General features: G+C 44.2%; 5 protein-coding genes across 6 annotated transcripts in view; 4 read left to right on the top strand and 1 right to left on the bottom strand.

The window, feature by feature from the left end:
• Lrrk (Leucine-rich repeat kinase) overlaps positions 1–5,670 on the top strand; it is a 33,729-nt gene extending 28,059 nt beyond the window's left edge. The window contains exons 9-12 of the mRNA XM_028318486.1: positions 2,132–2,299; positions 3,684–3,762; positions 4,097–4,260; positions 5,503–5,670. Coding sequence (XP_028174287.1) covers positions 2,132–2,299; positions 3,684–3,762; positions 4,097–4,260; positions 5,503–5,670 — 579 coding nt within the window. The remainder of the gene's footprint in view (positions 1–2,131; positions 2,300–3,683; positions 3,763–4,096; positions 4,261–5,502) is intronic.
• Positions 5,671–6,347: 677 nt separating this feature from the next.
• LOC114362903 (leucine-rich repeat serine/threonine-protein kinase 1-like) lies at positions 6,348–7,414 on the top strand. Its single transcript, XM_028318485.1, has 2 exons — positions 6,348–6,434; positions 7,264–7,414. The coding sequence occupies exons 1-2, from the start codon at positions 6,391–6,393 to the stop codon at positions 7,412–7,414; spliced, it is 195 nt and encodes a 64-aa protein (XP_028174286.1). The 5' UTR covers positions 6,348–6,390.
• Positions 7,415–7,597: 183 nt separating this feature from the next.
• Positions 7,598–17,240, top strand: LOC114362912 (leucine-rich repeat serine/threonine-protein kinase 1-like). The gene is made up of 12 exons (XM_028318496.1): positions 7,598–7,728; positions 8,440–8,526; positions 8,665–8,722; positions 9,326–9,499; positions 10,505–10,606; positions 11,342–11,439; positions 12,231–12,422; positions 13,000–13,131; positions 13,526–13,574; positions 13,631–13,746; positions 15,373–15,463; positions 17,034–17,240. Exons 1-12 carry the CDS (start codon positions 7,598–7,600, stop codon positions 17,238–17,240), a joined length of 1,437 nt encoding a protein of 478 aa, XP_028174297.1.
• A 1,699-nt stretch (positions 17,241–18,939) lies between these two features.
• On the top strand, positions 18,940–26,148 carry LOC114362911 (uncharacterized). The gene is made up of 5 exons (XM_028318493.1): positions 18,940–19,223; positions 19,317–19,527; positions 19,958–20,050; positions 21,239–21,509; positions 26,111–26,148. The coding sequence occupies exons 1-5, from the start codon at positions 19,033–19,035 to the stop codon at positions 26,146–26,148; spliced, it is 804 nt and encodes a 267-aa protein (XP_028174294.1). The 5' UTR covers positions 18,940–19,032.
• On the bottom strand, positions 21,946–26,064 carry LOC114362910 (uncharacterized). 2 transcript variants are annotated; one of them, XM_028318492.1, is made up of 5 exons: positions 25,299–26,064; positions 23,999–24,131; positions 23,543–23,746; positions 22,859–23,122; positions 21,946–22,558 (listed from the first exon to the last, which is right to left on the bottom strand). In XM_028318492.1, the coding sequence occupies exons 2-5, from the start codon at positions 24,113–24,115 to the stop codon at positions 22,169–22,171; spliced, it is 975 nt and encodes a 324-aa protein (XP_028174293.1). In that variant the 5' UTR covers positions 24,116–24,131; positions 25,299–26,064; the 3' UTR covers positions 21,946–22,168. The 2 variants fall into 2 exon arrangements, with proteins under 2 accessions (XP_028174293.1, XP_028174292.1); XM_028318491.1 differs by having other exon boundaries at positions 25,382–26,064.
• Positions 26,149–26,195: the final 47 nt, after the last annotated feature.

Here is a 26,195-nt window from a genome sequence, read left to right as displayed (position 1 = left end):
AGATTGTCCTCAATCTCAACTTCGCAGAAAGGCCGTGAAGACTTGACATGCGCAGAACCGCTTTTAGGTTTGTTTGACGTTTGACATTTGTCAATGTGATTGTGATTCTTCCTGTGATGTCGGTGTGATTAATTTCCTACGCTATTTTATCTCACCAAGTGTTATAATAGTGACGCAGTACCGGCGTCGACGCATTATACAGGGTGTTTGGTAGATGGTTAGACAAAATTCATTGGTGTATCATTTTGAGAATACAAATTCGAAAATGTTTAACAGATTGTTGTTTTTATTTTTTTACCTTACCCTTACTCGCGGGTTGTATCTAAACGCAGCGCCCAGCGCTGCTTTCTAAAAAAGGCGTCTGAACAAATACCTACCCGGTGACGTTTCTGAACGCACCTGCACTGACATTTTGAAGTCACGTGACTTGAGTTGATTGTTGTCAATCAATTTGTGTGAAAAAAAGGCGGGAAACTTCGAAGTGGCAAGGCGCGCTTCCGAAAGTTTTAAATTAATAAAACTAAATCTGTTAGATTTTTGTTGTTAGGAAAGTTTATTAAGACGATGGGGAGGGGTAGTAAAAAAAGGAAAAAAGTGGAGGTCACCGATTTGGATCCGGGCNCTCTTCGAGCTATGTGCCCCGCCCACTGCCACTTGATTTTAGCGATTCTGCGGGCTATGTCAGTCACTCTGGTTCTCCTACGGATCTCCTCATTTCTGATTCGATCACGCAGGGAAACTCCGAGCATAGCACGCTCCATCGCTCTTTGGGTGACCTTGAGCCTTCTTATGAGGCCCATAGTAAGCGACCACGTCTCAGAGCCATACACCATCACTGGCAACACACACTGGTCAAACACTTTTGACTTGAGACACTGCGGTATTTCGGACGTGAGAATTTCGCGAAGCTTCCCGAACGCTGCCCAGCCTTAAGAAAATTATGTCAAATGCCCGTGTTGTACCCACTCCTCTGAAGGTTGGAGACACTATACTCGAAGTTGTTGACAATTATGTATACCTGGGACAAACAGTCCAGTTAGGTAGGTCCAACTTCGAGAAAGAGGTTAATCGTCGAATCCAACTCGGCTGGGCAGCGTTCGGGAAGCTTCGCGAAATTCTCTCGTTAATATAGGTCCACACAAATAAAGAATGTTTGACTTCGACTTTAATNTGGCCTGGACTTGGTATTACATGGATCTCACAACTTTTTACCGTAGAACAACTGAGTTGCGAGACTTGGTTTTTTTGACAAGTATTGTTTTTGATGGGATAATGTATTACTTATTAGCCACGATAACCACGATAGCCGAACGTTGAAGCGGTCGGACTGGCCGACTCGTGATCCGGGGAACGCGGGTTCGGTCCTCGCCGCCGCTGGACTATTGTGGCGAGCTCACTCGTGAATCGTGATACAAGCATATTTAGCTTACCACGATGATCCAACGGGACTTAAAAAAATATCTCATCACTTCATCATCATTATTAGGTCATTTTTAGATTCTGCTTGCATCCACATTAATTTACTTTGGGCCTTAACCAGATGAAGTGAGGAGGCCTGATGTTTCGTATATTTGTCGTGTAATCGTCGTTTACGACATCTACAGGAAGAATAGAAGGGGTCAGGATCAGCAAGCACATGTTTTGATGATCCGGTTTCAGTCTTGTTCGACGCCGGATCGGGTGGAATCATCTCATCGATCTGATGCGATCGTGACTCGTCATCAAAATCAAAATCAAAAAAATCAAAATTCGTTTATTCGTGGAACATAGGTAAATTACATATTACAGGTGTTAAAAATTAAGTAGTCGGTATCACTATGTGTGGCCCAAGGTCGGCGTACAAATTTACATAACATCATTGAGTCGTATTAGGTTAGTATAAATTTAATAAAATAAAAAGTAAGTTAGTAATTTAGTAATGTCCAATCAGTAACAATTTCATAAACATTTAAACATAAAAAAAAGTCAAGAATCTTACAATTTATCTGAATATTTGTGTCTTTTAGTGTCTGTGGTAATTTATTGTAAATTTTTGGAGTCATACTAAAGAAGTTTTAATTCACATGCTCTAATTGTTTTCTGGTGGTAAAAAATACAGCGTCAGCTAGTGAATTACTTTGATTGTGTGCAGGACAGCGGTCCGGGCAGCCAGCGCGTGCGGCCCGTAGCGTTGGACCGGCGCGTCGGCGCCGACAGCTGCGTGGCGCGCGCCGTCGCCGCCGCCGACGCCCGTCTACTACGCCGGTTACTGGCTGCCGGCGCTCGAGCGGATGCGCCCGCTGCCAACCCACACGCTAAGGTGAGAACAGAGTACACAGAGACAAGTAACACGAGAGTTGAAGAGACAACCCATAAGTTAACGTGAGACATAGAGACAAGGAGAACTACCAAGCGAAGGTCGGCAGTTCAGACTCAAAGAGACAACTTGCAAGCTATCACGTCAAGGCAGCCCAGTCACAACCTAGGCAAGTGAGCCGTTCAAAACCGAGACGAAGCAATACACGGAGCTAAAGAGACAAGTCACTCGCAAAGGTGAATCGCACTTAGCCAATCAAGGTATCAATTCGCCCGCTAAGTTGAGTTGCTCAAAGTTAAGGCGACAGCTGTGTGGCGCGCGCCGTCGCCGCCGCCGACGCCCGCCTACTACGCCGGCTGCTGGCCGCCGGCGCGACAGCGGACGCGCCCGCTGCCAACCCGCACGCTAAGGTAAGCTTTAAGAACTGAGGGAGATAAGTAGTGTGTCAAGGTGAACTAGAAATTCTAGGTGAGGCACTAGGAAACACAACTGAGTTGAGTTGCACAATTGAGAAGACAACCCACCCGCTAAAGTGAGCGTCATATAGTCTGGGTGCTAACCCGCTCATTAAAGTGAGACAAGGAGACAAGTGGCATGACAAGGCGAAAGCTGGAAGGCTGAAAAGCCAAGGTGAAGCAGTCAGAGCCTAGGAGACAACCCCCAAACTGAGTTGAGTTGAGTTGCACACAGTTGAGAAGACAATTAACCCACCCGCTAAAGTGAGAATGAGCGGGTATTTGACCACATTCGCACCTGATGTTAAGTGAGATATAGTCTGGGCGCTAATATGCACGCTAGGAGACAAGTGGTATGACAAGGCTAGCAGTAAGCCGACAGCTGCGTGGCGCGCGCCGTCGCCGCCGCCGACGCCCACTTCCTACGCCGGCTGCTGGCCGCCGGCGCGAGAGCGGACGCACCCGTTGCCAACCCACATGCTAAGGTGAGACACACAGTTAATGTGGGACACAAAGGCAAGGAGACTACTCTCAAGCCAAGGTCAGCAGTCGTCTATCACGCCAAAGTGAGACAAAGCCAAGGCAGATCAGTCACAGTCCAAGCAAGTGAGCTGTTCAGAACCGATATGAAGTGACACACAGAAGTAAAGAGACCGTGAACCGCTTTTTCCCAAGGTACCAAGTCGCTCGCTAAGTTGAGTTGCTCAAAGTTAAGGCGACAGTTGTGTGGCGCGCCGTCGCCGTCGCCGACGCGAGGTTACAACGCCGGCTGTTGGCCGCCGGATGCGCCCGCGGCTAACCCACACGCTTAGGTGACGATTTATTTAATTTATGCTGTCAGCCATCCAACATCTTTACCCTATCTATACTCTGACATGAATACAAATAGGGTAATTTAACTAACATTATTCAATTGTTAAAATTTATTTTAGTGGCAGGAGAGTGGCGAACGGGAGCGGCGGCGCTCGCGCAGCGCATCGGCGGCTATTCAACGCGGCTGCAGCGCTGACAGTTAGTATTGATATGTTAACACTTAACTTATTTATTCTACTCACAGATAGATTATGAGTCTCCTTAAATTGTACAGGTTTGACTGTTCACTCCTTCCTACTAAATGTTATAAATGTGATTTGTTGTGACGATGTATGGATGAATGGATGTTCGTTAATTATTGACGACATGGATCTTTATAATTATATTTTTTATACTCATACATCAGAATAGCATATTTTAGGCTATAATTTAAAAATTAGTAAATAAATAAACATCCGGCTCGAAGGACCAAATGATATTTTTAGTTTTTATGTACTGCTATTTCTATGTGATATGCTTGTACCATTCTCAGGAGACCTCCCGTGGTCGGCGCTGGCGCTGGCGGTGCGTGGGCGGCAAACGGCGCTGGCGGAGGCGCTGCTCGCGGCCGGCGCCTCCGACCCGCACGGGCTGGCCGTCCGGGAGTGCGCGCGACACCAGCTGCCCGACCTGCTTGCTAGCTTGCTGGCCACTAAGGTACGACTGCTCGGCGCTGCCGGACCTGCTGGCTAGCTTGCTGGCCACTAAGGTACGACTGCTCGGCGCTGCCGGACCTGCTGGCTAGCTTGCTGGCCACTAAGGTACGACTGCTCGGCGCTGCCGGACCTGCTGGCTAGCTTGCTGGCCACTAAGGTACGACTGCTCGGCGCTGCCGGACCTGCTGGCTAGCTTGCTGGCCACTAAGGTACGACTGCTCGGCGCTGCCGGACCTGCTGGCTAGCTTGCTGGCCACTAAGGTACGACTGCTCGGCGCTGCCGGACCTGCTGGCTAGCTTGCTGGCCACTAAGGTACGACTGCTCGGCGCTGCCGGACCTGCTGGCTAGCTTGCTGGCCACTAAGGTACGACTGCTCGGCGCTGCCGGACCTGCTGGCTAGCTTGCTGGCCACTAAGGTACGACTGCTCGGCGCTGCCGGACCTGCTGGCTAGCTTGCTGGCCACTAAGGTACGACTGCTCGGCGCTGCCGGACCTGCTGGCTAGCTTGCTGGCCACTAAGGTACGACTGCTCGGCGCTGCCGGACCTGCTGGCTAGCTTGCTGGCCACTAAGGTACGACTGCTCGGCGCTGCCGGACCTGCTGGCTAGCTTGCTGGCCACTAAGGTACGACTGCTCGGCGCTGCCGGACCTGCTGGCTAGCTTGCTGGCCACTAAGGTACGACTGCTCGGCGCTGGCGGACCTGCTGGCTAGCTTGCTGGCCACTAAGGTACGACTTCTCGGCGCTGGCGGAGGCGCCGCTAGCCGCCGGCTGCTTTGATTTGGAATTGCGGTTCTGAATTGGGTTTGACTTTAAACTGACCTTTGACTTTGGCCTGTCATTTTGACTTCATGGCTTTGACATTAGATTTTTATTTGACTTTTGTTTTTTTTCTTTCAACATTGACTTTGAAACCATATCTTTTGACCATGATTTTAGCTTGAGCTGTGATTCTTAATTTTGGCATTGAAATGAATTTTATTTTATTTACTGACTTTCCCGTTGTCTTAAAAAGATTTGACATTGACTTTGTTTTTGACTTGACTTTTGAGTTTTGACTCTAGACTGTCTTTTGACTTCGATTATCCATCATTACTTTGAGTCGATGCGATGGATGCGAGCAGCGCAAGACCGTTCATTGTGGAAAACCTTGGAGGAGGCCTTTGTCTAGCAGTGGACGTCATTCGGCTGAAACGAACGAACAAACGAACTTCGAGTCGTACTAACTTGTCCACGTCCACAGGCGTACCCAGACCCGGACTACAAGCTGAACAAGTCCGCAGTCTCGGACGCGGTGTTCGGGACCAAAGAGCAGGACGCGGCGCTGACGTACAGCGCGCTGTGCCCCTCCACCGCCGTCATGGTCAACTGGCGCGAGCTCAAGTGCCCGCTGCCCGCCATCAGGTGCTAACTTTGGACCCATTTCATCCCCTTAGGACAGTGGATCTTAAACGGTAGTCCGCGGACCACTGGTGGTCCCTGGAGGCATTCCAAGTGGTCCGCGAAGACATCGTAATAAACAAGTGACGTGACGTGATGAGTCGAGTTCACACAACGCAAACGGCGTACAGTGGGCGAAAAATCGACCTCCCCTTTCATAGGATGTGTATGTGTGTATCATGTATGTGACTTTGTTGGTGTACCTAATAAATAAATAAATAGGATTTTGAAAAAAAAGTGGTCCCTGACAAGACAGAAATTTCTCGTGACTTAAAGTTTAAGAACCACTGCCTTAGGAGGTTAAATTCACCCCCCCCCCCCCTAAGACTCTTCCTATTTTCATCCATTTAAGACGTGATATTTATCCCCCTATTAGGTGATTTTCATCCCCTTAGGAGGTGATATTCATCCCCCTAAACTAAACCATTGTACCTATTCTTTGCAAATAAATACTTTGACTTTGACCTAGGAAGTGATTTTCATCCCCCTAGGAGGTGATTTTCATCCTCTTAGAAGGTAATATTCATCCCCCTTGGAGGTGATTTTCATCCCCCTATGAGGTGATTTTCATCCCCCTAGGAGAAGATTTTCATCCCCATAGGAGGTGATTTTCCTCAAAAACCAAGGACGCGGGACAAAAGAGCAGGACGCGGCGCTGACGTACAGCGCGCTGTGCCCCTCCACCGCCGTCATGGTCAACTGGCGCGAGCTCAAGTGCCCGCTGCCCGCCATCAGGTGCTAACTTTGGACCCATTCCATCCCTAGGATAAAATTTTCATCCCCTTAGACGTGATTTCATCCCCTTATTAGGAGATTTTTATCCCCTTAGGAGGTGATTTTAATCACCCTTAGACGTGATTTCATCCCCTTATTAGGAGATTTTCATCCCCCTAGGAGGTAATTTTCACCCCCTTATAAGGTGATATTCATCCCCTTATGAGGTGATATTTGTCTCCTTAAGAGGTGATTTTCATCCCCTTATGAGCCGATACTCATCCCCCTATTAGGTAATTTTCATCCCCTTAGGAGGTGACTTTCATCCCCCTATTAGGAGATTTTCATCCCCTTAGAAGATGATATTCATCCCCTTAGGAGGTGATATTCATCACCTTTGGAGGTGATATTCATCCCCTTAGGTATTGATTTTCATCCCCTTAGGAGCTTATTTTCATCCCCCTTGGAGGTGATATTCATCTCCCTAGGAGCTGATTTTCATCCCCTTTGGAGGTGATATTCACCCCCCTAGAAAGTGATTTTCATCTCCCTAGGAGGTGATTTTCATCCCCCTAGGAGGTGATTTTCATCCCCCTAGGAGGTGATTTTCATCCCCCTAGGAGGTGATTTTCATCCCCTTACGAGGTGATATTCATCCCCCTAGGAGGTGATTTTCATCCCCTTAAGAGGTGATTTTCATCCCCTAAGAGGGTGATTTTCATCCCCTTACGAGGTGATATTCATCCCCTTAGTCGCATTCCAGAGGAGTGTGCAGTTAGCTCGATCGAGTTGTAATACACATATTTATCTAAATGAAGGAGCTTTCTTTAATAACTGTCATGTATCTCAGGATGTCCTGGCTACGTGCAGCGGCTTTGCGCGTTAACAAGCGCCTGGGCAGCGAGGGCGGAGCCCTACTAGCCCTTACAAGAATCGACCTGGCCAACAATGAGCTAAGGACGCTGCCTGCTGAGCTGTTCACGCTCGTCAGTTTGAGGTGAGTGAGCTACCGAGCTCGTGAGGACATGGAACAAGCGGGGAAGGTTCTAGAACAGTTCTATAAGAGCGACGCCCTGCTGGCCCTAACAGGAATCGACCTAGCCAACAATGAGCTAAGGACGCTGCCTGCTGAGCTGTTCACGCTCGTCAGTTTGAGGTGAGTGAGCTACCGAGCTCGTGAGGACATGGAACAAGCGGGGAAGGTTCTAGAACAGTTCTATAAGAGCGACGCCCTGCTGGCCCTAACAGGAATCGACCTAGCCAACAATGAGCTAAGGACGCTGCCTGCTGAGCTGTTCACGCTCGTCAGTTTGAGGTGAGTGAGCTACCAAGCTCGTGAGGACATGGGACGAGCGGGGAGGGTTCTAGAACAGTTGTATAAGAGCGGCGCCCTCCTGGCTTTGACAAGGATCGACCTGGCCAACAATGAACTAAGGACGCTGCCTGCTGAGCTGTTCACGCTCGTCGGCTTGCGGTGAGTGAGCTACCGAGCTCGTGAGGACATGGGACGAGCGAGGAGGGTTCTGGAACAGTTGTATAAGAGCGGCGCCCTCCTGGCTCTGACAAGGATCGACCTGGCCAACAATGAACTAAGGACGCTGCCTGGTGAGCTGTTCATGCTCGTCAGTTTAAGGTGAGCTGCTGAGCTCAGAAGGCAAGAATGGAGAAGGATTTAAAATATGGTTGTTGCGTTTGAGCAGTAGTATCCACTCTTTTTGTTTGAACAAATAAACAAGTGTAGGATAATCAATTGAAAACACAGGCATAAGTTTGGTGTATTTGTTACAGTCAAAACTCATAATCGGTCAAAACCACGTTTGACTGCAAAAATCAGTCAAAAGTGGTTTTGACTGATGCCCTTGGTCAATATCATTTTTGAATGGTCCAGTTAAAAGTGGCTTTGACCAAGGACGTTAGTCAAAATCACTTTTGAGTGCAAAGATTCTGACAAAACCTAAACCACAGACTAAAAAATATATAAATGTACATTTAATAAATTAAATTAAATATGTTTATTGCATGGCAGGTACTTGAACGCGGCGCAGAACAAGCTAGAGCGACTCCCGCGCAGCGGAGACCCACCTGACGAAGAACCCAAGGGACGTACGCGCAAGTGAGTACATTATTACATCATCATTATCATCATATTTCTTTTACGAGTATTATGAAACGACTTTAAAAACGAAGTTGGCTCTCAAGTTACTTTCAGTGCAGTTATTCATAAGTTTTTATTTCTCAATTTATGTTTCAGAAAGCGCGCCAAACTCGACGTGTACTCGGCGCCTGCACTTCAAGACTTGTATTTACAGGTAGGCGAAAAGTCTTACAAGTTTAGAGAATAGGGCATCTTATGCAATGAACTAATGTGCAGACCCCTCTTTCCCACTGGGCACTTTGGGCACGTGCGCAGGGCCCCGCGACGGAAGGGGCCCCCGTCTGCTCAAAAGACCTTTTTCCAGATGATAAGACCCCCCCTTAATCCGTAAGTGCCCAGGGCCCCTAGTAGGCTAAAGACGGCCCTGCTAATGTGCATCTTCTGCAACCAAAATTGCGATTGGACCAGAGCTCGTTCGTTCGTTTCAGCCGAAAGACGTCCACTGCTGGACAAAGGCCTCTCCCAAGATTTTCCACAAAGAACGGTCCTGCGCCGCCCGCATCCAGGCAATTCCCGCGACATTCACCAACAGCAAATAGTCTTATAACGTTTGACAATATCTAATTGCAACCACAGCCGTAGATAACTTTTTCGTCAACAAACCTGGACTTTAGTGTTGTTTTCATTGACGCAGTCCACCTCATCGCCAAATGATGAAGATCCGGCTCGAAGGACCAACACCATCACCCAACAGACAGTTTCGCGTCTGATCGCAACTGACGATAATACATTTTGTGCATTATATCATTTTGTCCAGGACAATCGTCTCGAAGAGTTACCACCAGAGCTGTTCCGTCTCCCAGCGCTGACGACCCTGGACGTGTCCAACAACAAACTACGCGCGCTCCCGCCAGCTGTATGGACCGCGCCCGCCCTGCGCGACCTTAGCGCCGCCCTCAACCACTTGAGGGCGCTGCCGGCGGGAGACGAGGTCAGTCAACAACAAGCTAGACTCGGAGTAGTACCAGAGACAGTCGTCTGCCAGCGCTGACGACACTGGATGTGTCTAAAAACAAACTACGCGCGCTCCCGCCAGCTGTATGGACGGCGCCCGCCCTGCGCGACCTTAGCGCCGCCCTCAACCACTTGAGGTCGCTGCCGGCGGGAGACGAGGTCAGTCAACAACAAGCTAGACTCGGAGCAGTACCAGAGACAGTCGTCTGCCGGCGCTGACGACGCTAGACGTGTCCAACAACAAGCTGCGGTTTCTCAGCCATTGCACGTAACTGTATAGCACCGACCATCAACATCAGTCATTGGAGGCGTTTGGCGGAAAAAAGCGCTTGTAAACAAAATGGCGACGCGCTAAGCGGTAAGCGCTATCACTGCTAAAAAATAAATTAAACAAGTCACTATGGAAGTTGGCAAACTGGCTGGTTTAGGTGTCACACCGATACAGGAGGGGCTGTGGTAGAGAAGGCTGTCCGGAATCTAACAGTTTCCTCCCACTTATGGTGGACGGAGTACCAGGGTCTTTTAGTGGGTATGCATCGTGCATTTTTTCTTCGTAAAAAAGGTGTCAAATGGATATATCAGTGTCGAAGCCATCGCGCGTAACTGGATAGCACCGACCGTCAACGCCAGTCATTGGAGGCGTTTCACGGAAAACACTTGTAAGCAAAATGGCAACATAAGCTAGACTGGACCAACAGGTGTTTTCAGTGCTACCCCGATACATCTGCAACTAAACTTCGACTCTTCATCATCATCATTTCAGCCACAGGACTTCCACTGATGAATATATGCCTCCCCCAATTATTTCCATATCGCGGTGACTTTGGTGATCAGCGAGGCTTCGGATATGTTTTGGATTTGCCACGTCATAATCTGCAATGTGGGTGACATTGCCGTGCCGCTCCCATTCCTCAGGCGTTGACTGAGCCAAACTATAGCTCCATTTTTTGTCAAGAATATTGATTGATCGCTTGCTTTCCAGAATACAAGCGAATGCAGCAGCCCAACGGCGCTGTCTCCGTCCGAGGCGTCCCCGCAGCCTCCCGCCGAGCCGGAGGCCGCAGAGCGCAGCGCAGACCAGTCGGTGAGTGCGACGTCAAACTGTCCCCGCTGAGCCATACTGTACCTTTGGTTCAGACTGTACCCTTTTAGGCAGACTGTCTCCTCCTGGTCCAGACTGTCCCCCCTGAGTCAGACTGTCACCCCTGGGCCGAAATGTCCCCCCTGAGCCAGACTGTCCCTCCTGGTCCAATTGCCCCTCTGAGCAAGACTGTCCTCCTGGGCCAGACTGTCCCCCAGGTCTAGACTGTCCCCCCTGGGCAAGAATGTCCCCCCTGAGCCAGACTGTCCCTCCTGGTCCAATTGCCCCTCTGAGCAAGACTGTCCTCCTGGGCCAGACTGTCACCCCTGGGCTAGAATGTCTCCCCTGAGCCAGACTGTACCCTTCTGGCCAGAATGTCCCCCTGAGCTAGATAGTCCTGGGCCAGACTGTCTCTCCTGGTCCAGAGTGTCACCTTGAGCTAGACTGACCTCCTGGTCCAGGCTGTTTCCTCTGAGCCGTACTGTCCTCCCTGAACCAGACTGTCCCCCTTGGTGTAGACTGTCCCCCCTGTTCCAGACTGTCCCCCCTAGTCCAGACTGTCCCCCCTAGTCCAGACTGTCCCCCTTGATCCAGATTGTCTCCCCTGGTCTAGATTATCATCCTGAGCCAGACTGTTCCTCCTGAGCCAGACTGTCCCCCCTGAACCAGACTGTCCCCCCCTATCCCAAACATTTCAATCACAGCTATATGCTATTAATGATATGTCTTCGTCCGTAGAAGAACTCGTCGCGCAGTCCGTCCATCGAGCGCAGCGACAGCGAGGCGCCCGATGACGACGCGCCCGTGGTCGTGGCCGGCCGTGGAGGACACGCTGTGTGAGTTTTGTTTTAACTATCACATTTTGGCCATTGGACGAAATTCTATGTCGGCCATTTGGTGTAGTGGTTCAGAACGGACTACTATGCCGAGAGGTACCGGGTTCGATTCTCGGCCGGGCAGAAATTAAAATGATGAATTTTAATTTCTGTGACGGGTCTGGGTATTTTCTATGTATAATATGTATGTACGCCCGCGACTTCGTTCGCGTGGACCTCGTTTTACCCCCGTTAGAGTTTGTCCAGCGCTGTAGATTTTAACCAATGAAGATAGGTAGATGGCGTTTTTTAGACGTCTTATTTATTTATTTAAATTTATTTGTCACATATCGTCATAAGTTAGCCTATATGTTAATCTGGGATATAAACAATAACTGTAAAGTTTCAACAAAATCCGTTTAGTAGTTTTTGCGTGAAAGAGTAACAAACATCCAGACATCATGACATCCAGACATCCAAACTTTCGCCTTTATAATATTAAGTAGGATTTACAAAAAAAAAAGTATTTAAGTGTATTTTTGCGCACGGGTTATGCATAGCTTATTTTTATTGCTTTAATACCTAGAAATAAGAATAACAATAAAAATTTTTTGGTGATAATATAGGTTATAGATTTTACTACCTATCAATTTCTTAAAATATAATTTGACCAATTCTGTATCTTTACATTATTGTATGCCCATGCGGCGGAACACAGCTGATCTATTATACAAATTTTGACTGACTTATGTACCTGTGATTTCACAATAAACACAATTTGAATTTGAATAATGTGTACTTTTTGCCTACAGCTGGTCGGAAGCCCGCCGCCCGCACGCGTGGCGCGGCGAGCTCGATCCGTTGGAATCGCCCGCGCCCGCCGCCGCCGGCTCGCGGCTCACCTCGCTCAACCTGGCTCACAACCAATTCACCTGCGTGCCGCCGCCGCTCGCCTGCCGCGCGCCGCGGCTCACGCGGCTCAATATGGCTTATAATTCGTTGAGGTAAGCTCTACTTTCCCGTAGCAAGAGTCACTACAGTAAGGACCTCATTCCCGTGGCAAGAGTCACTACAGTAAGGACCTCATTCCCGTAGCAAGAGTCACTACAGTAAGGACCTCATTCCCGTGGCATGAGTCACTACAGTAAGGACCTCATTCCCGTAGCAAGAGTCACTACAGTAAGGACCTCATTCCCGTGGCAAGAGTCACTACAGTAAGGACCTCATTCCCGTGGCATGAGTCACTACAGTAAGGACCTCATTCCCGTAGCAAGAGTCGCTCTTCAGACCACCCATGGTTCTTCCTGCCTCACGGCGCACGAACCAAAACTCGGGAGAGCGCGCGGGTACTTGCTCTGGGCTCCTTTCCCCGGACGCTTTGCTTGACTCCCTACAAATTTCTCTGATCCATGTCCCTTCTCTTAGTCAATTCTCCCCCTTCTGGGGCTTGACACTAATGCGATCCAGTTACTGCGACTACTCGTGAGGTCCGGGTGTAAACAGGTCCTTGCTCGGCTTTCCATATCGCATCTAGCATCTTCTGTCGAGCTTCGTCGTAGAGGTTACATTCTCGGCGGTAAGACGCACAGTCCCGTGGCAAGAGTCGCCTGCCTCGCTCAACCTCGCTCACAACCAGTTCACCTGCGTGCCGCCGCCGCTCGCCTGCCGCGCGCCGCGGCTCACGTGGCTCAATATGGCTTATAATTCGTTGAGGTAAGGTCCTCATTGCCGTAGCAAGAGTCGCTTTGGTAAGGTGCACATTCCCGTGACTTGTCACACGACTTAGCGACTCCTGAGTCGCTGCGGTAAGGACCTCATTCCCGGAAGAAGAGTCGCTCTAGTAAGGACCTCATTTCCGTGGCAACATTCGCTCCGATAAGGCACCGGTAAAGCTCCAGCAAGAGTCGTTCTGGTAGGACCTCATTCCCGTGGCAAGAGTCACTCTAGTAAGGACCTCATTCCCGTGGCAAGAGTCGCTCTGGTAAGGACCTCATTCCCGTGGCAAGAGTCACTCTAGTAAGGACCTCATTCCCGTGGCAAGAGTCCCTCTGGTAAGGACCTCATTCTTGCACCAAGAGTCGCTCTGGTAAGGACCTCATTCCCGTAGCAAGAGTCACTACAGTAAGGACCTCAATCCTGTGGCAACAGCCACTACGGTAAGGACCTCATTCCCGTGGCAAGAGTCACTCTAGTAAGGACTACATTCCCGTAGCAAGAGTCACCTGCCTCGCTCAACCTGGCTCACAACCAGTTCACCTGCGTGCCGCCGCCGCTCGCCTGCCGCGCGCCGCGGCTCACGCGGCTCAATATGGCTTATAATTCGTTGAGGTAAGGCGCACATTGCCGTGGCAAGAGTCGCTCTGGTAAGGACCTCATTCCCGCAGCAAGAGTCGCTCTGGTAAGGACCTCATTCCCTTAGCAAGAGTCGCTCTTCAGACCACCCATGGTTCTTCCTGCCTCACGGCGCACGAACCAAATCTCGGGAGAGCGCGCGGGTACTTGCTCTGGGCTTCTTTCCCCGGACGCTTTGCTTGACTCCCTACAAATTTATCTGATCCATGTCCTATGGCTTATAATTCGTTGAAGTAAGGTGCTCATTCCCGTGGCGAGAGTCACTACAGTGGACATGAGCTCCCCTGGCTTACCTGGAAGTCTTTAAATAGACTTCGGATGCAGTTTGGCCGTAGTAAGGACAATCTGGCCAGGTGGGGATTCTTGGATGGCTCAAACATGGAGTGCAGGTGCGGTTTTGTTCCCCAGTCGATGAAGCACATGATGTCGTGCCCTGAGTGCCCGAGCAACTGTACCAGGCCTGGCTCACTCCGCGCGGTACATCCGATAATTACCTACAGCGAAGCGCCCCGCCGGCGGGTATTATATCAGTCGGGTGTCACGCGCGCGCCCGTCAGGACGCTGGCGTGCGTTGTAGTATTATTATAATTCTATGATCGAAGTATTATTTAAAAATGGACATAAAGAGAAAGAAATATTGTGCGGCGTTTGGGTGTTTAAATTCGAAAATAAATCTACCGGATTTATCTTTTTTTTCGCTTCCTAAAGATGCTGAAAGGTATGTTGACCATGTAGGTAATCAATAATTCTTAGGATAGTATAGGAACCTAACCTTCTATGACTACTGCTCAGAATGCGTTCGTTCGTTTCAGCCAAATGACGTCCACTGCTGGACAAAGGCCTCTCCCCAGGTTTTCCATAATGAATGCGTACTTACCTACATACGTACCTCATTACAAATAAGTAGATTAATTATTTTTTCACTAAACAGCAACCCTAACAGCGTAAGAAGAGTTCAGAGGCACGCGATAGAAAGAGACAAAACTTGTAGGTGAATAAAATTGTAGGTACGTAGTGCTGTGCAAGCTGAATTCCACTGTATCGTGTCGTAGCAAGACTCGCATTTATTTAAATCGTCTTGCGGAGTAATCCTTCTGTACCTGCCATGTACTATTACTTATTCTGTGACTGTACTCAGAAGGATTTAATGAATGCTGCTGACAACGCCACTCTTGTAGCGCAGTTTTGGGCTGACACTGTGTAGGTTTGTTGTCGACACGACAAGAAGAAGAAGTCACTACAGTAAGGACCTCATTCCCGCAGCAAGAGTCGCTCCGGTAAGGACCTCATTCCCGTAAAATAAGAAATAAAGAGATCCGTAGGATAACCAAAGTCACCGGTATTTGACTTATTTATTAGGTGTACACCAACAAAGTCACATACAGTACATACCTAAAGACATACATAGTGTCTAGACAAACCTAAAGAGGATTTAGGACGCTATTTGGATCAAATATGTAATTGCTCAATAATGAATAATAAATAATAAATAAATAAATACATTATAGCACATCAGAATTTCAGAATTGCCAAACTTAAGTGTCAATGGGCGGGGACATAACTCGTAGAACTGTTGACCTTTCACGTTGAATGTTGTTGCAGGTCGATGTCATACGTGACGTCATACCCTACGAGTCTACGGCAGTTGGATCTCAGTCACAACGAGATCACTTGTTGGCCCAGTCTTCCACAGGTAACATTCTCCAACTTTAGTGCTTTGGTTTCTGAACAATGAGCACTTGTACTTAGATATAGCCTGTCGCGTTTTTACTACAATTTGCGTTACTTGAGAGTTTTTCCAATATTTCCAAAATGGAGACGCTAAGAAAAAACCGAAGATTGCCGCGTCCGATCGTCCATATTTGGCTGCCTTCTCCCTTCTCCGTTCGTTCTTATTAGAATTTAGGGGCGAACAGTAGTCGCTCAGCATTGGCATCGCTCAAAAGAATAAGGCTTCAACCAAATCAACATGTGCATAGGCCTATGATCGCGTCGGCGATGGCGATCTGCGTTGATTCGGTTGAAGTTTGAGTAATAGATTATTGTTCCATTGAAGAACCCTGTAAGCCTGTTAAAGCCTTGATCAACGTACCGAGTAAACGGGCGAGACAGTGCTCTCGGCCGAGTACTCGGTGTGTATGAACATTTCGCCGAGTGCTCGGCCGAGCGCTCGAGTATGTGACTCGCTCACCCAACTGTCTCGACCGAGTAAACATTTTACTGTCTCGCTCGTTTACTCGGTACGTGTGATCAAGGATTATGCAAAGCTTGTACTATGAGTACTGGACAACGGATATAATGCCTTGATCACACGTACCGAGCAAACGGGCGAGCTCTCGGCCGAGTACTCGGTGCGTATGAACATTACGCCGAGGTGCTCGGCCGAGCGCTCGAGTATGTGACTCGCTCACCCAACTGTCTCGACCGAGTAAACATTTTACTGTCTCGCCCGTTTTCTCGGGACGTGTGATCAAGGATTATGCAAAGCTTGTACTATGAGTACTGGACAACGGATATAATGCCTTGATCACACGTACCGAGCAAACGGGCGAGCTCTCGGCCGAGTACTCGGTGTGTATGAACATTACGCCGAGCGCTCGAGTATGTGACTCGCTCACCCAACTGTCTCGACCGAGTAAACATTTTACTGTCTCGCCCGTTTACTCGGTACGTGTGATCAAGGCTTAAGAGCGTTTACGCCGTTTGGCGCAAAAACAGTACTTTTTCAACCCGTTACAAGTTACATTACAAATATGTTATAGGCATAAATAATTAGGCAATTTCGTCGTCTTTAAGAATTCTATCAAGATAAGTCCACACAGGTTTTCAAATTTCCACTTTAGCGTCAGTTTACAAGCTGAAAATTTTATAAAAATACTGTGAAAACTATATAACAAACATTTATATCATATAGCATAGGTCCTTAGGCAAATAGTTGAGAAAATTCTTAGATTTAAGCATTTTACAATAAGAAATCACAAATTCAAAGAACGTGAAATACCCAAAAATCAAAGTGATTTTTACACCATTATTCTTCTTTAATTCAACATAAAAATAGCTTAACATAATAAAATAACATCTTCTTTAAAATATTTACTTTGAAACGATATATAATTCATTGTTATTGTTTTGCTATAAACATTTGAAAACTATTAAAAAACGCCGCGCGCGAATCATTTCCAATGATGCCCCTTGAAACGCCGCACTTCGCGTAAACGCTCTTAACCGTGTTGACTTTACAACCACTCGCTCTCGGCACGCAGATCGAGAACTTCGGCTCGACAGAGGGCGATCCTCTCGCGTGCTACTGCGCGCACCCGCCCGCACGCGCGCGCGCACGCTCCGGCGGCTCCGTGCGCGCGCAGCTGCTGCACGCCGCCTGCCCGGCGCGCCGCCACCTGCGCCTCGAGGGGCTGCGGACGCTGGTGAGCCCCGACCCGCCACAGGCGCCACGCCGGCCCCGGCACTAGGCTCCCGACCCGCCACAGGCGCCACGCCGGCCCCGGCACTAGGCTCCCGACCCGCCACAGGCGCCACGCCGGCCCCGGCACTAGGCTCCCGACCCGCCACAGGCGCCACGCCGGCCCCGGCACTAGGCTCCCGACCCGCCACAGGCGCCACGCCGGCCCCGGCACTAGGCTCCCGACCCGCCACAGGCGCCACGCCGGCCCCGGCACTAGGCTCCCGACCCGCCACAGGCGCCACGCCGCATGAGGTATCCTTGCCGGAACACTCACTCCGGCAAGGATACCTCATTCTAGTGGCAAGAGTCACTACAGTAAGGACCTCATTTCCGTAGCAAGAGTCGCTCTGGTAAGGACCTCATTCCCGTGGCAAGAGTCGCTCTGGGAAGGACAAGAGTCACTACAGTTAGGACCTGATTCCCATAGCAAGAGTCGCTCTGGTAAGGACCTCATTCCCGTAGTAAATACTNTTTGTAATAATTAATAAACGATCAAAATAATTATTTTCGTCCTTAAATTCAAGAAATCCACATTGAAAAACGATAGGGAAAAGGTTTTTACATTGCATAAGATAAATAATTTCTACCTGTTAGGTGTTTAATAACGTGCTATTCACACAAAAGGGGCTATAAACACAAATTTCGCAAATCAGTCCGAGTAGAGTCAATGCACTAGTTTAAGGAATTTGTGAAGTTATTGTTATTATTTAAACAAGATTAGTATACCGTTTAAATGAGGATAGACTAGAGAAGTTTTGATAAAATCCGAAGATCGCTATCTCTTTTATTTATTTTTTTATAGCAATGTAAACTTAAATGTTCAGTCCATTTTTAACATTTAGAAAAACTTCAAAGCTGAATTAAAAAAAACTAGATGATATTTGCCAGTAAATTTAGATTTGATGCAACCCTACATCAATGCACGTCAAAACAAAATGTTTACTTTGAGGCTACGCTTAGTAGTTTTTTTTTAAATCGAAATTAAATGATGCGATTTGGGTATTTTGGTGAAATTACTAAAAAAATTAAAATAAAAGTAGCCGCCCGGCATGGAACGTGTTATGGGGGCTGAAAATTTAGGAAATGACCCATTCTATCCGCCAAATCATTTTGGCACACGATGCGCCAAACACCCTGTATAATAGAAACTAAAAATAAACTGTTCTATGTTAAGTTGATTGAGTACATTTCCATAAAAGACAATACATAACCAAACGATGCTGCGTGTAATGGATAAAAAACGTAAAGTTATCATCTGTGTAAATGAAAACGTACTTTTTTTGCTAAATGTTGCCATTATGTAAACATTTGAGAGCTGCTTAGCTGATCACGGCTTCAAATCCGTTGAGTGGCGTTTGAGAATACCATTTAAAATTGAAGGATACTTAAATTTAGGAGCCCGTCAGCTGAGTGACAGATTTGAGTAGTGTTTCAGTATTCGGCCGCAAGTGTTATAATAGTGACGCAGTACCGGCGTCGACGCATTATACAGGGTGTTTGGTAGATGGTTAGACAAAATTCATTGGTGTATCATTTTGAGAATACAAATTCGAAAATTTTTAACAGATTTTTGTTTTTATTTTTTTACCTTACCCTTACTCGCGGTTCGTTTCTGAACGCAGCGCTCAGCGCTGCTTTCTAAAAAAGGCGTCTGAACAAATACCTACCCGGTGACGTTTCTGAACGCACCTGCACTGACATTTTGAAGTCACGTGACTTGAGTTGATTGTTGTCAATCAATTTGTGTTGTTGTGTTGTGCGGTGTTAATTGTTTTCAAAATTATAAAAGAAAAAGTATAATGGCAGAAAAAAGGAAACGTGGACAAAATTTTACAATCGAAGATAAAAACAAGTTGATAAAGTTACTGCTCCCTCACAAAGAAATCATTCTGAATAAAAAAACAGACGGGGCCACAAATGAGTTGAAGAACAGTGCGTGGATAGAAATCACAAAGTCCTTCAATTCTTCATCAGACCCACTCAGCTACAGGTATGAGAAATAAATATTTCCTATGTATATTGTTCTTTATGCCTTAACCTTAAATTCTAGGTACTAACTACTAAAATACTAAATCATTTTTAGAACTAAGAAATCTTTGATGAAAGTGTGGGAGAAATTAAAATTCGAGAGCAAAAACTATTCTGCTCAAACTGAAGATACGCAGACTGGAGGGCCATTAACTTTACAAATTGACCCTGTAATGGAACAGGTGTGTTCTTTTCTTGGCCAAGAGTATACAGGAATGTCAGTGGCACCAAATTGTGACGCTGACACTGGATCAGAAACAGAAAAGGTGCATTTTAAAGTCATTAGCATTCAAAATTTTTAATAATAATGCTCTTATATGCCAGTATTCACAAAAAATACTATGAGGTCTCACAGTGTGCGTGGACGCACAGGGTGACACACAAACCAATCACAGAGCTCTATGCAACGCTGTGCGTTAGATTTGCTGCTTCACATAAGCAAGCATTGTTTGTTACTAACTACTAACATAGTCTCTGAAGATCAAATTGTTACTCACCAAACTATGGACTGCTTTAGTCTGAAAATAAATGATTTTTATTTTTATTTATTTATTATTTGTGAATACGGGCGATAAATTTCTTCATCACATTAAAATTGTTGATTTTATTTCAATATAAAATGTTACAGTGTATTACATCAATAAAAATATTCTATTCTATTCTATTGCCTACATTTTACGGAAACATATTTTTCAGACACAAAGAGAAGAAATATCAGTTTGGATCCAGCCACAAATATATGAGTGCGACATTATTGATGACAACTCAGCCGAAGAACCTAAGGCTGATGTAAATGGAAAATATTGTTGTTTTCTAAATATAAGCCTCATCCTTTTGCCTCCTATGTTTTTTATTTCTGTTGTAAAGCATGTTAAAACGAGGCAATAAAGAATTATATTATTATTATAATTATACAGGGTGTCCCAAAAACAATGGATAACCCTATAACCATCTATAGGCCTCGCCATGGTCTCCCTAACGTCCAATTTTGACCCCAGTAAAAATATCACCATTTTCAAGATTTTTAAGTTTTTGTGGATTTTTAGAAAATTGCCACCTGCGATTACTTTTTCTCATGCCATTTCTACAAATGGGGATACTTTTCAATCTAGTTTTTTTCCTTATCACAAGGGATAGTTGGGCTATCAAAAGAAAAGATTAAAGTTCAACAAACTAGTTTAAAAGTATGAAAATTTTAAGAAATTGCAGAGAAGAAGTAAAAATAAATTCATTGTCTTGCACTTCTGATCAGCCGTCGTGTAAAAAAAATGTAGGAAGACCATCGTGCCCATTAGCGTCGTCCTATGGCTGAAATGATGATGATGATGATGATAAAATGTTGCTTTATTAAAATTCCTACGCTAAAAATTATCCATTTGTATTTAATGCCACTATGCAGTCCTAGTTTAACTATTACGAGAAAAACTCATTTTTGCAATTTTCATACTAGTTGCTATTCAAGTAGCCATAAGATAAAAATGATACAGAATACATAGGCTTGTGATACCTTTTTAGAATCTCAATTAACCAAGGAAGTTTTTAAGGTAATGGGCACGATAGTCTTCCTACATTTTTATTAAACGACGGCTGATCAAAAGTGCAAGACAATGAATTAATTTTTCCTTCTTCTCTGCAATTTCTTAAAATTTTCATACTTTTAAACTAGTTTGTTAATCTTTTCTTTTGATAGCCCAACCATCCCTTGTGATAAGGAAAAAAACTAGATTGAAAAGTATCCTCATTTGTAGAAATGGCATGAGAAAAAGTAATCGCAGTTGGTAATTTTCTAAAAATGCACAAAAACTTAAAAATCTTGAAAACGGTGATATTTTTACTGGGGTCAAAATTGGACGTTAGGGAGACCATGGCGAGGCCTATCGATGGTTACAGGGTTATCCATTGTTTTTGGGACACCCTGTATATTTATTTTCCATAAATAGATCTATTGCACGTAATTATTTTTATTTTATTTCTCAGGATATACGAGAACTTCAAAAGTCGCCTGTTAATAAAACACCAGTATGGCCACGAAGACGGTCACGGATGTCAAGTAATAACGAGCGGAATGAGGCAACGTCAGTTTCCTACAGCATACAAAACGTGATTAAACGGAAGCAAACTGCTGCTGACCTAAGAGAACAGATATTGAGGGAGGAATTGGAATTTAAAAGGAAATTGTATCGTTTACAATTGCGAGCAGCAGCCAAGGAAGTTGAAATAAAAACTGCAATTTTAGATCAAATAAAAGGTAAGTTTATTCATTTCTTTTGTTTCAGACTAATGACGTCCACAGCTGGACAAAGGCCTCCCTCAAGGCCCGTTTCCTTTAATTCATTCCATCAGTTCCTTATTGTTTCAAAGTATTATTAACTTCTTTGGAAGTCACGCACATGACTTATGGTAATCGGTAGATGAGGAACTTGACCATAGTTAATTACTTCTAAATTTCGAAAAGCGCCATCATTAAATTTTTTAAGAATTAAAGTTATATAAATTCAAAGTCAAAATTTCTTTATTTGTATAGAATCTATACTATAGATAGACTAATAAATAGTAATTGCAAATCGTGAAATATTTTGCTCTTAAAAAGCCTCTACATGTCTCATAATCTAAAAACAACCCAGTAAAAACCCTACCAGCGCTTTGAGACCAACATTTGGCCAAATGCTGAGAAAAAGCGCCGCAACAAACTCAGTCACCACTGCAGCACTGTCTGCCGGTTAAATAAATAGAAATAGCAGTACTACAAATTATTTCCAATCCCATTCCAATACCCACTGCTAACACTGGAAATCATCTTTTTAGAACTCCATATTGCCATTCTTCTCTTTTTTTACTCCAGTACAATAACAACATATTTCGTCTGTTAAGGATTCAGTTTTCAAAATCTAATTTTATTACATTATTTTATTTTATAGACATATTAATCATTTGTTCTATTTGCGTTGGAGAGAATTGATGAATGTAATTATGATCATCTATGAAGTCCCAATTATCGGCGCTCAAGTGTTCCTGACATACGCGGGCGTTGTCAGTCACATATAATTTATAGGATTTTAATAATCGTAACCTTAAACACAGTGGGACAGTAAATCTCTCTGCATTGTTACAATTACGTACGAAACACGAATTGGAAGAGTTAGCCGTACGCCTATAATTTGGTAATATCGTACATGACCCGCTAGGTATATCAATTGCGGCTCCAGCTATTTCTCTTTTTTCGTTATCTTCTTCTTTTCTCACACTTCTCCGAGCTGCTACCCAACATGCATAGCAGACTCTGCCATTAGGCTCAATCTGAAAAGAGAAATATTATAAGAAAAATGAAAAATAAAATGAATGCATCATATAAATAAACTAGCTGTGCCCGCGACTTCGTACGCGTGAAAACCCGTTTTCGTTATTGCTCTGCTCCTATTGATCATACGTGATGTTGTATAGCCTATAGCCTTCCTCGATTAATGGGCTTTCTAACACTAAAAGAATTTTTCAAATCGAACCGGTAGTTCCTGAGATTAGCGCGTTCAAGTAAACAAACAAACAAACTCTTCAGCTTTATAATATTAAGTATAGATATCCTAATAACAATAAAATTACCTGTCTAGGTGAGATATATCTTGCAATGTTGTCTCGTTCACGTCCTTCTGGCAAAGACTGAGAGCGCACTCCAGCAATATTTCTTCCACACCTTACACAATGCGGGTCGAGAGAAGCCGAAGTTTCAGGCTCAAGGATTGGAGGTTGTTCGCTAGAGTCTTGCACCGATGCTTCTGGCCGGTTCTGTGCTTGTTGTTGAGATCTTTGTACAAGTCTGCGAGCTGCTAACCAGCATGCATAGCATACTCTATTTCCAGGTTGAATCTGTTAATAAAAGTACTTATTATTCCATTTATAATTGGGCTCTTCCTCTAACTTAAGTATGTGAAAGTACAAACTATTATATCTTTAAACAGCATTGGGGTTACTTAGTATCTATAATATACAGGGTGTTAGGTAAATGGGTATATGAGCCGACACTAGCCCATGTTAACATGGGCATATAATTGGTATGGTGAAGTCAGAAATTTGATATCATCACTTTATTTTTTTTAATTTTCATACAAAATATTTTTTTTAAATCCAATATGTATGAAAATTTAAATAATTAAAATGAAGATATTAATTTTCTGACTTCACCATACCATTTATATGCCCATGTTAACATGGGCTAGCGTCGGCTCATATACACATTTACCTAACACCCTGTATAAATATGTTAACAAAATTACATGCATCACTTACTTGAATAGGCAATATACGAAGAGCTATTTGTCTTCTCTCCGGTCCATTTGGTAAAGAATGAGAGCGACGGCCATTAATTGATTTCTTGCACCAAACGCAATGAATTATTGAATCGTGCTTATTTGAATGAGATCTTGCTTCTGAATATAGTTTTTGTGTAAAAGAAGTAAAACATTCTTCGCATAAGTAGGCCTGGAGGTCAATCTAAAACATCAATCCTTTTATTAAAGACTAGCTTTCCGCCCGCGGCTTCACCCGCGTTGTATATTGTCTGTCACAGAAAAACTTTATCGCGCGCGTCCCTGTTTCAAAAACCGGGATAAAAACTATCCTTTGTCCTTTCCAGGGACTCAAACTATCTCTATGCCAAATTTCACCAAAATCGGTTCAGTGGTTTAGGCGTGAAAGCAAGACAGACAGAGTTACTTTCGCATTTATAATATTAGTATAGATTACCTCACAATTGAGAGTTCTTGCTATAAGTGCAATAAGTTGAGCGCCAATATCGCCTACATTGTAGTACTGTGTCTCCTCCTCCAATTTAATATTGCATGACATGCACCTCATTGTCATAAAATATTATGTAGACCTAAAACCAAATATATAAAATTAAGTGAAGGCAGTTATAATATGTATAGGTTTGCACCTACCAAACTAATATGCCAGAAGCCAGATGTAGCAGGTTTGCTTTCCACACAGTACAAACATTTGTGTGCATGTTGTGTGCATGAACATATTATTATCAATTTATATTAGTCTGGGTGTTTCAATGTTTAGGTACATGTGATAACCATAAAAGTATATACAGTGTGAGTCTTGATAAAGTTCACGTATGAAAACAGGTAAAACTAGACCTATTTTTATCGACGAAAAAAATGACAAAAAATATCCAAGATTTTTCTATTTTTTTTATATTTACCTAGATTTTTTTTCTTTCAATTACTTATTGTAAAGAAAACGTAATAACATTAAAACTAAGATGTATATCCTGATAAAATAAAAACAGTAATAATGCTAATTAAATAAAAAATACATAAAATAATCAGAAAATGCCAACAAATAATAATAAAAAATATTTAAAGAAAACATACATAAGGTAAAGCCTGACCAGGAACATAAAAACCCTGGCATAGAGGCGCGTCAATTGCATTTGATAGTGCAACACTGAGTACAGTCGTACCTGTGTTAAATTAAAAGGCTATCAAATTCAGATCTTGAATATTCAACTGCAATGTCGGCTCATGAACGCTTCAAACTCGGTACTTCTTTCCCAATTCCATAAAATTCAACACTTAGAAAGTGACAATTTTTTTTTAAATAGGTAGTTGAAACATACCACAGCTAATTTCCATAATGGACTGTACTATACGATAAACATGTCAGTCAATTTGATAACCTTTGTCGGAAACATTAATCAATGAAAATATTATCCAAACCCTTAGTATTTCTCTTCGACAAATACTTTAACACATTGGGAACCACTTTTCTTTCACGACTATAAAAAGATTTTAGCAATTTAATTCACAAATTCAGTTGCGTACCTACATTTAAAATAAAGTTTGTTTACACTTTGACAGTAATAGACTGACATGCAAGGTGACATGTCAATGAAGTTTTTAGTTACTGTTGCCATTAAAAGAAATTAGTACCATTAGTTTTCCGCAACATGACGACTTTTTATGTTCCTGGTCGGGCTATACATGGTAATATCAAATCAATCTGTGTAAGAAGACATGAAAGAATATTGACAACTTACAAGTATTCGGCCAATGGTACAAAAGTACAAATTTCCAGGCCAGGAAGGAAGGCTTTAAAAAAACAAAAAAACAAGGTACTTACAAAAGCCGGTCCTTCAGTTCTAGCCTTAATCTAAGGTTCTAGGATTATACGACAGCAGACAAATCGCACAATGTATCGGGAAGTTCTTGGTTCAAGTGTGAGCCAAGTAGTTGAGATCGTTAAAACACCAGAAACCAAATACGGGTAATGGATTAAAACAAAAATAACGACACACAACAAACCAAACACGCTTCCAAATCCGCATACGCAATCGGAATGTCTCATCATCTGTCAGTGCTGTCACTTAAGTTATGATCGTTGAACTTTTTTTTTCGCTGTCAGAGCACACTATTTTGGCTTTGGAGCTCAATGTTTTGGCCATTGGCGTTTCGGTCTTCAAAAACTATTCAATGAAAAAACATGTTTGAAAGCAAAAATACATTCTTTTTATGAAGTGAAACCAAATAAAACATATAGTTGGCAAATTCATTTTCTGCCTTCCAAAGAAACGCATTTTTTGTGATCGTTACAGATATGGATTAGAGGTCCATATCAGATTCTGTGATTAGAGGTTATCGCCTTGCTATTATTGCCATACTTTGCATGTTACAAAAATATATTTTCTTTATAATTTTGGGGGTACAATTGTATAAAAAAAACTGTTTTTTTTTAAGATTCATTAATTTTTCCTCTAAAATTCAATAGTTGTACTTTAGGTACATGATTTGGTCAAGAATGTATGCAGAAAAAAAGGTGTCCTTTTATTAACAAATCCTTTATTTGTTTCAGGTGGAGGCTTTTCTTTAAATAGTTTAATTGGGATTTAAAATTTATAATAAAGACTTTCTTACTTAAATAATGGTTTTATTTTTAC

Source organism: Ostrinia furnacalis, unplaced genomic scaffold (assembly GCF_004193835.3).
Source record: "Ostrinia furnacalis isolate ACB-3 unplaced genomic scaffold, ASM419383v2 OfSCF6924, whole genome shotgun sequence".
NCBI classification, from domain to species: domain Eukaryota; kingdom Metazoa; phylum Arthropoda; class Insecta; order Lepidoptera; family Crambidae; genus Ostrinia; species Ostrinia furnacalis.
The sequence above is the reverse complement of the archived record's forward strand: the minus strand, read 5'-3'. Positions and strand labels throughout refer to the sequence as shown.

Excerpts from the sequence above, each read along its gene's own strand:
- LOC114362912 (XM_028318496.1), top strand. The coding sequence starts at position 7,598 with ATGGAACAAGCGGGGAAGGTTCTAGAACAGTTCTATAAGAGCGACGCC. Across the intron at positions 8,527-8,664 it reads CCCAAGGGACGTACGCGCAA|AAAGCGCGCCAAACTCGACG; the intron begins GTGAGTACATTA and ends TTTATGTTTCAG. Across the intron at positions 12,423-12,999 it reads ATGGCTTATAATTCGTTGAG|ACGCACAGTCCCGTGGCAAG; the intron begins GTAAGCTCTACT and ends CTCGGCGGTAAG.
- LOC114362911 (XM_028318493.1), top strand. The coding sequence starts at position 19,033 with ATGGCAGAAAAAAGGAAACGTGGACAAAATTTTACAATCGAAGATAAA. Across the intron at positions 19,224-19,316 it reads TCAGACCCACTCAGCTACAG|AACTAAGAAATCTTTGATGA; the intron begins GTATGAGAAATA and ends AATCATTTTTAG. Across the intron at positions 19,528-19,957 it reads CTGGATCAGAAACAGAAAAG|ACACAAAGAGAAGAAATATC; the intron begins GTGCATTTTAAA and ends CATATTTTTCAG.
- LOC114362910 (XM_028318492.1), bottom strand. The coding sequence starts at position 24,115 with ATGACAATGAGGTGCATGTCATGCAATATTAAATTGGAGGAGGAGACA. Across the intron at positions 23,747-23,998 it reads CAAGAACTCTCAATTGTGAG|ATTGACCTCCAGGCCTACTT; the intron begins GTAATCTATACT and ends TTGATGTTTTAG. Across the intron at positions 22,559-22,858 it reads GATATATCTCACCTAGACAG|ATTGAGCCTAATGGCAGAGT; the intron begins GTAATTTTATTG and ends TTCTCTTTTCAG.
- LOC114362903 (XM_028318485.1), top strand. The coding sequence starts at position 6,391 with ATGGTCAACTGGCGCGAGCTCAAGTGCCCGCTGCCCGCCATCAG. Across the intron at positions 6,435-7,263 it reads TGCCCGCTGCCCGCCATCAG|GATGTCCTGGCTACGTGCAG; the intron begins GTGCTAACTTTG and ends CATGTATCTCAG.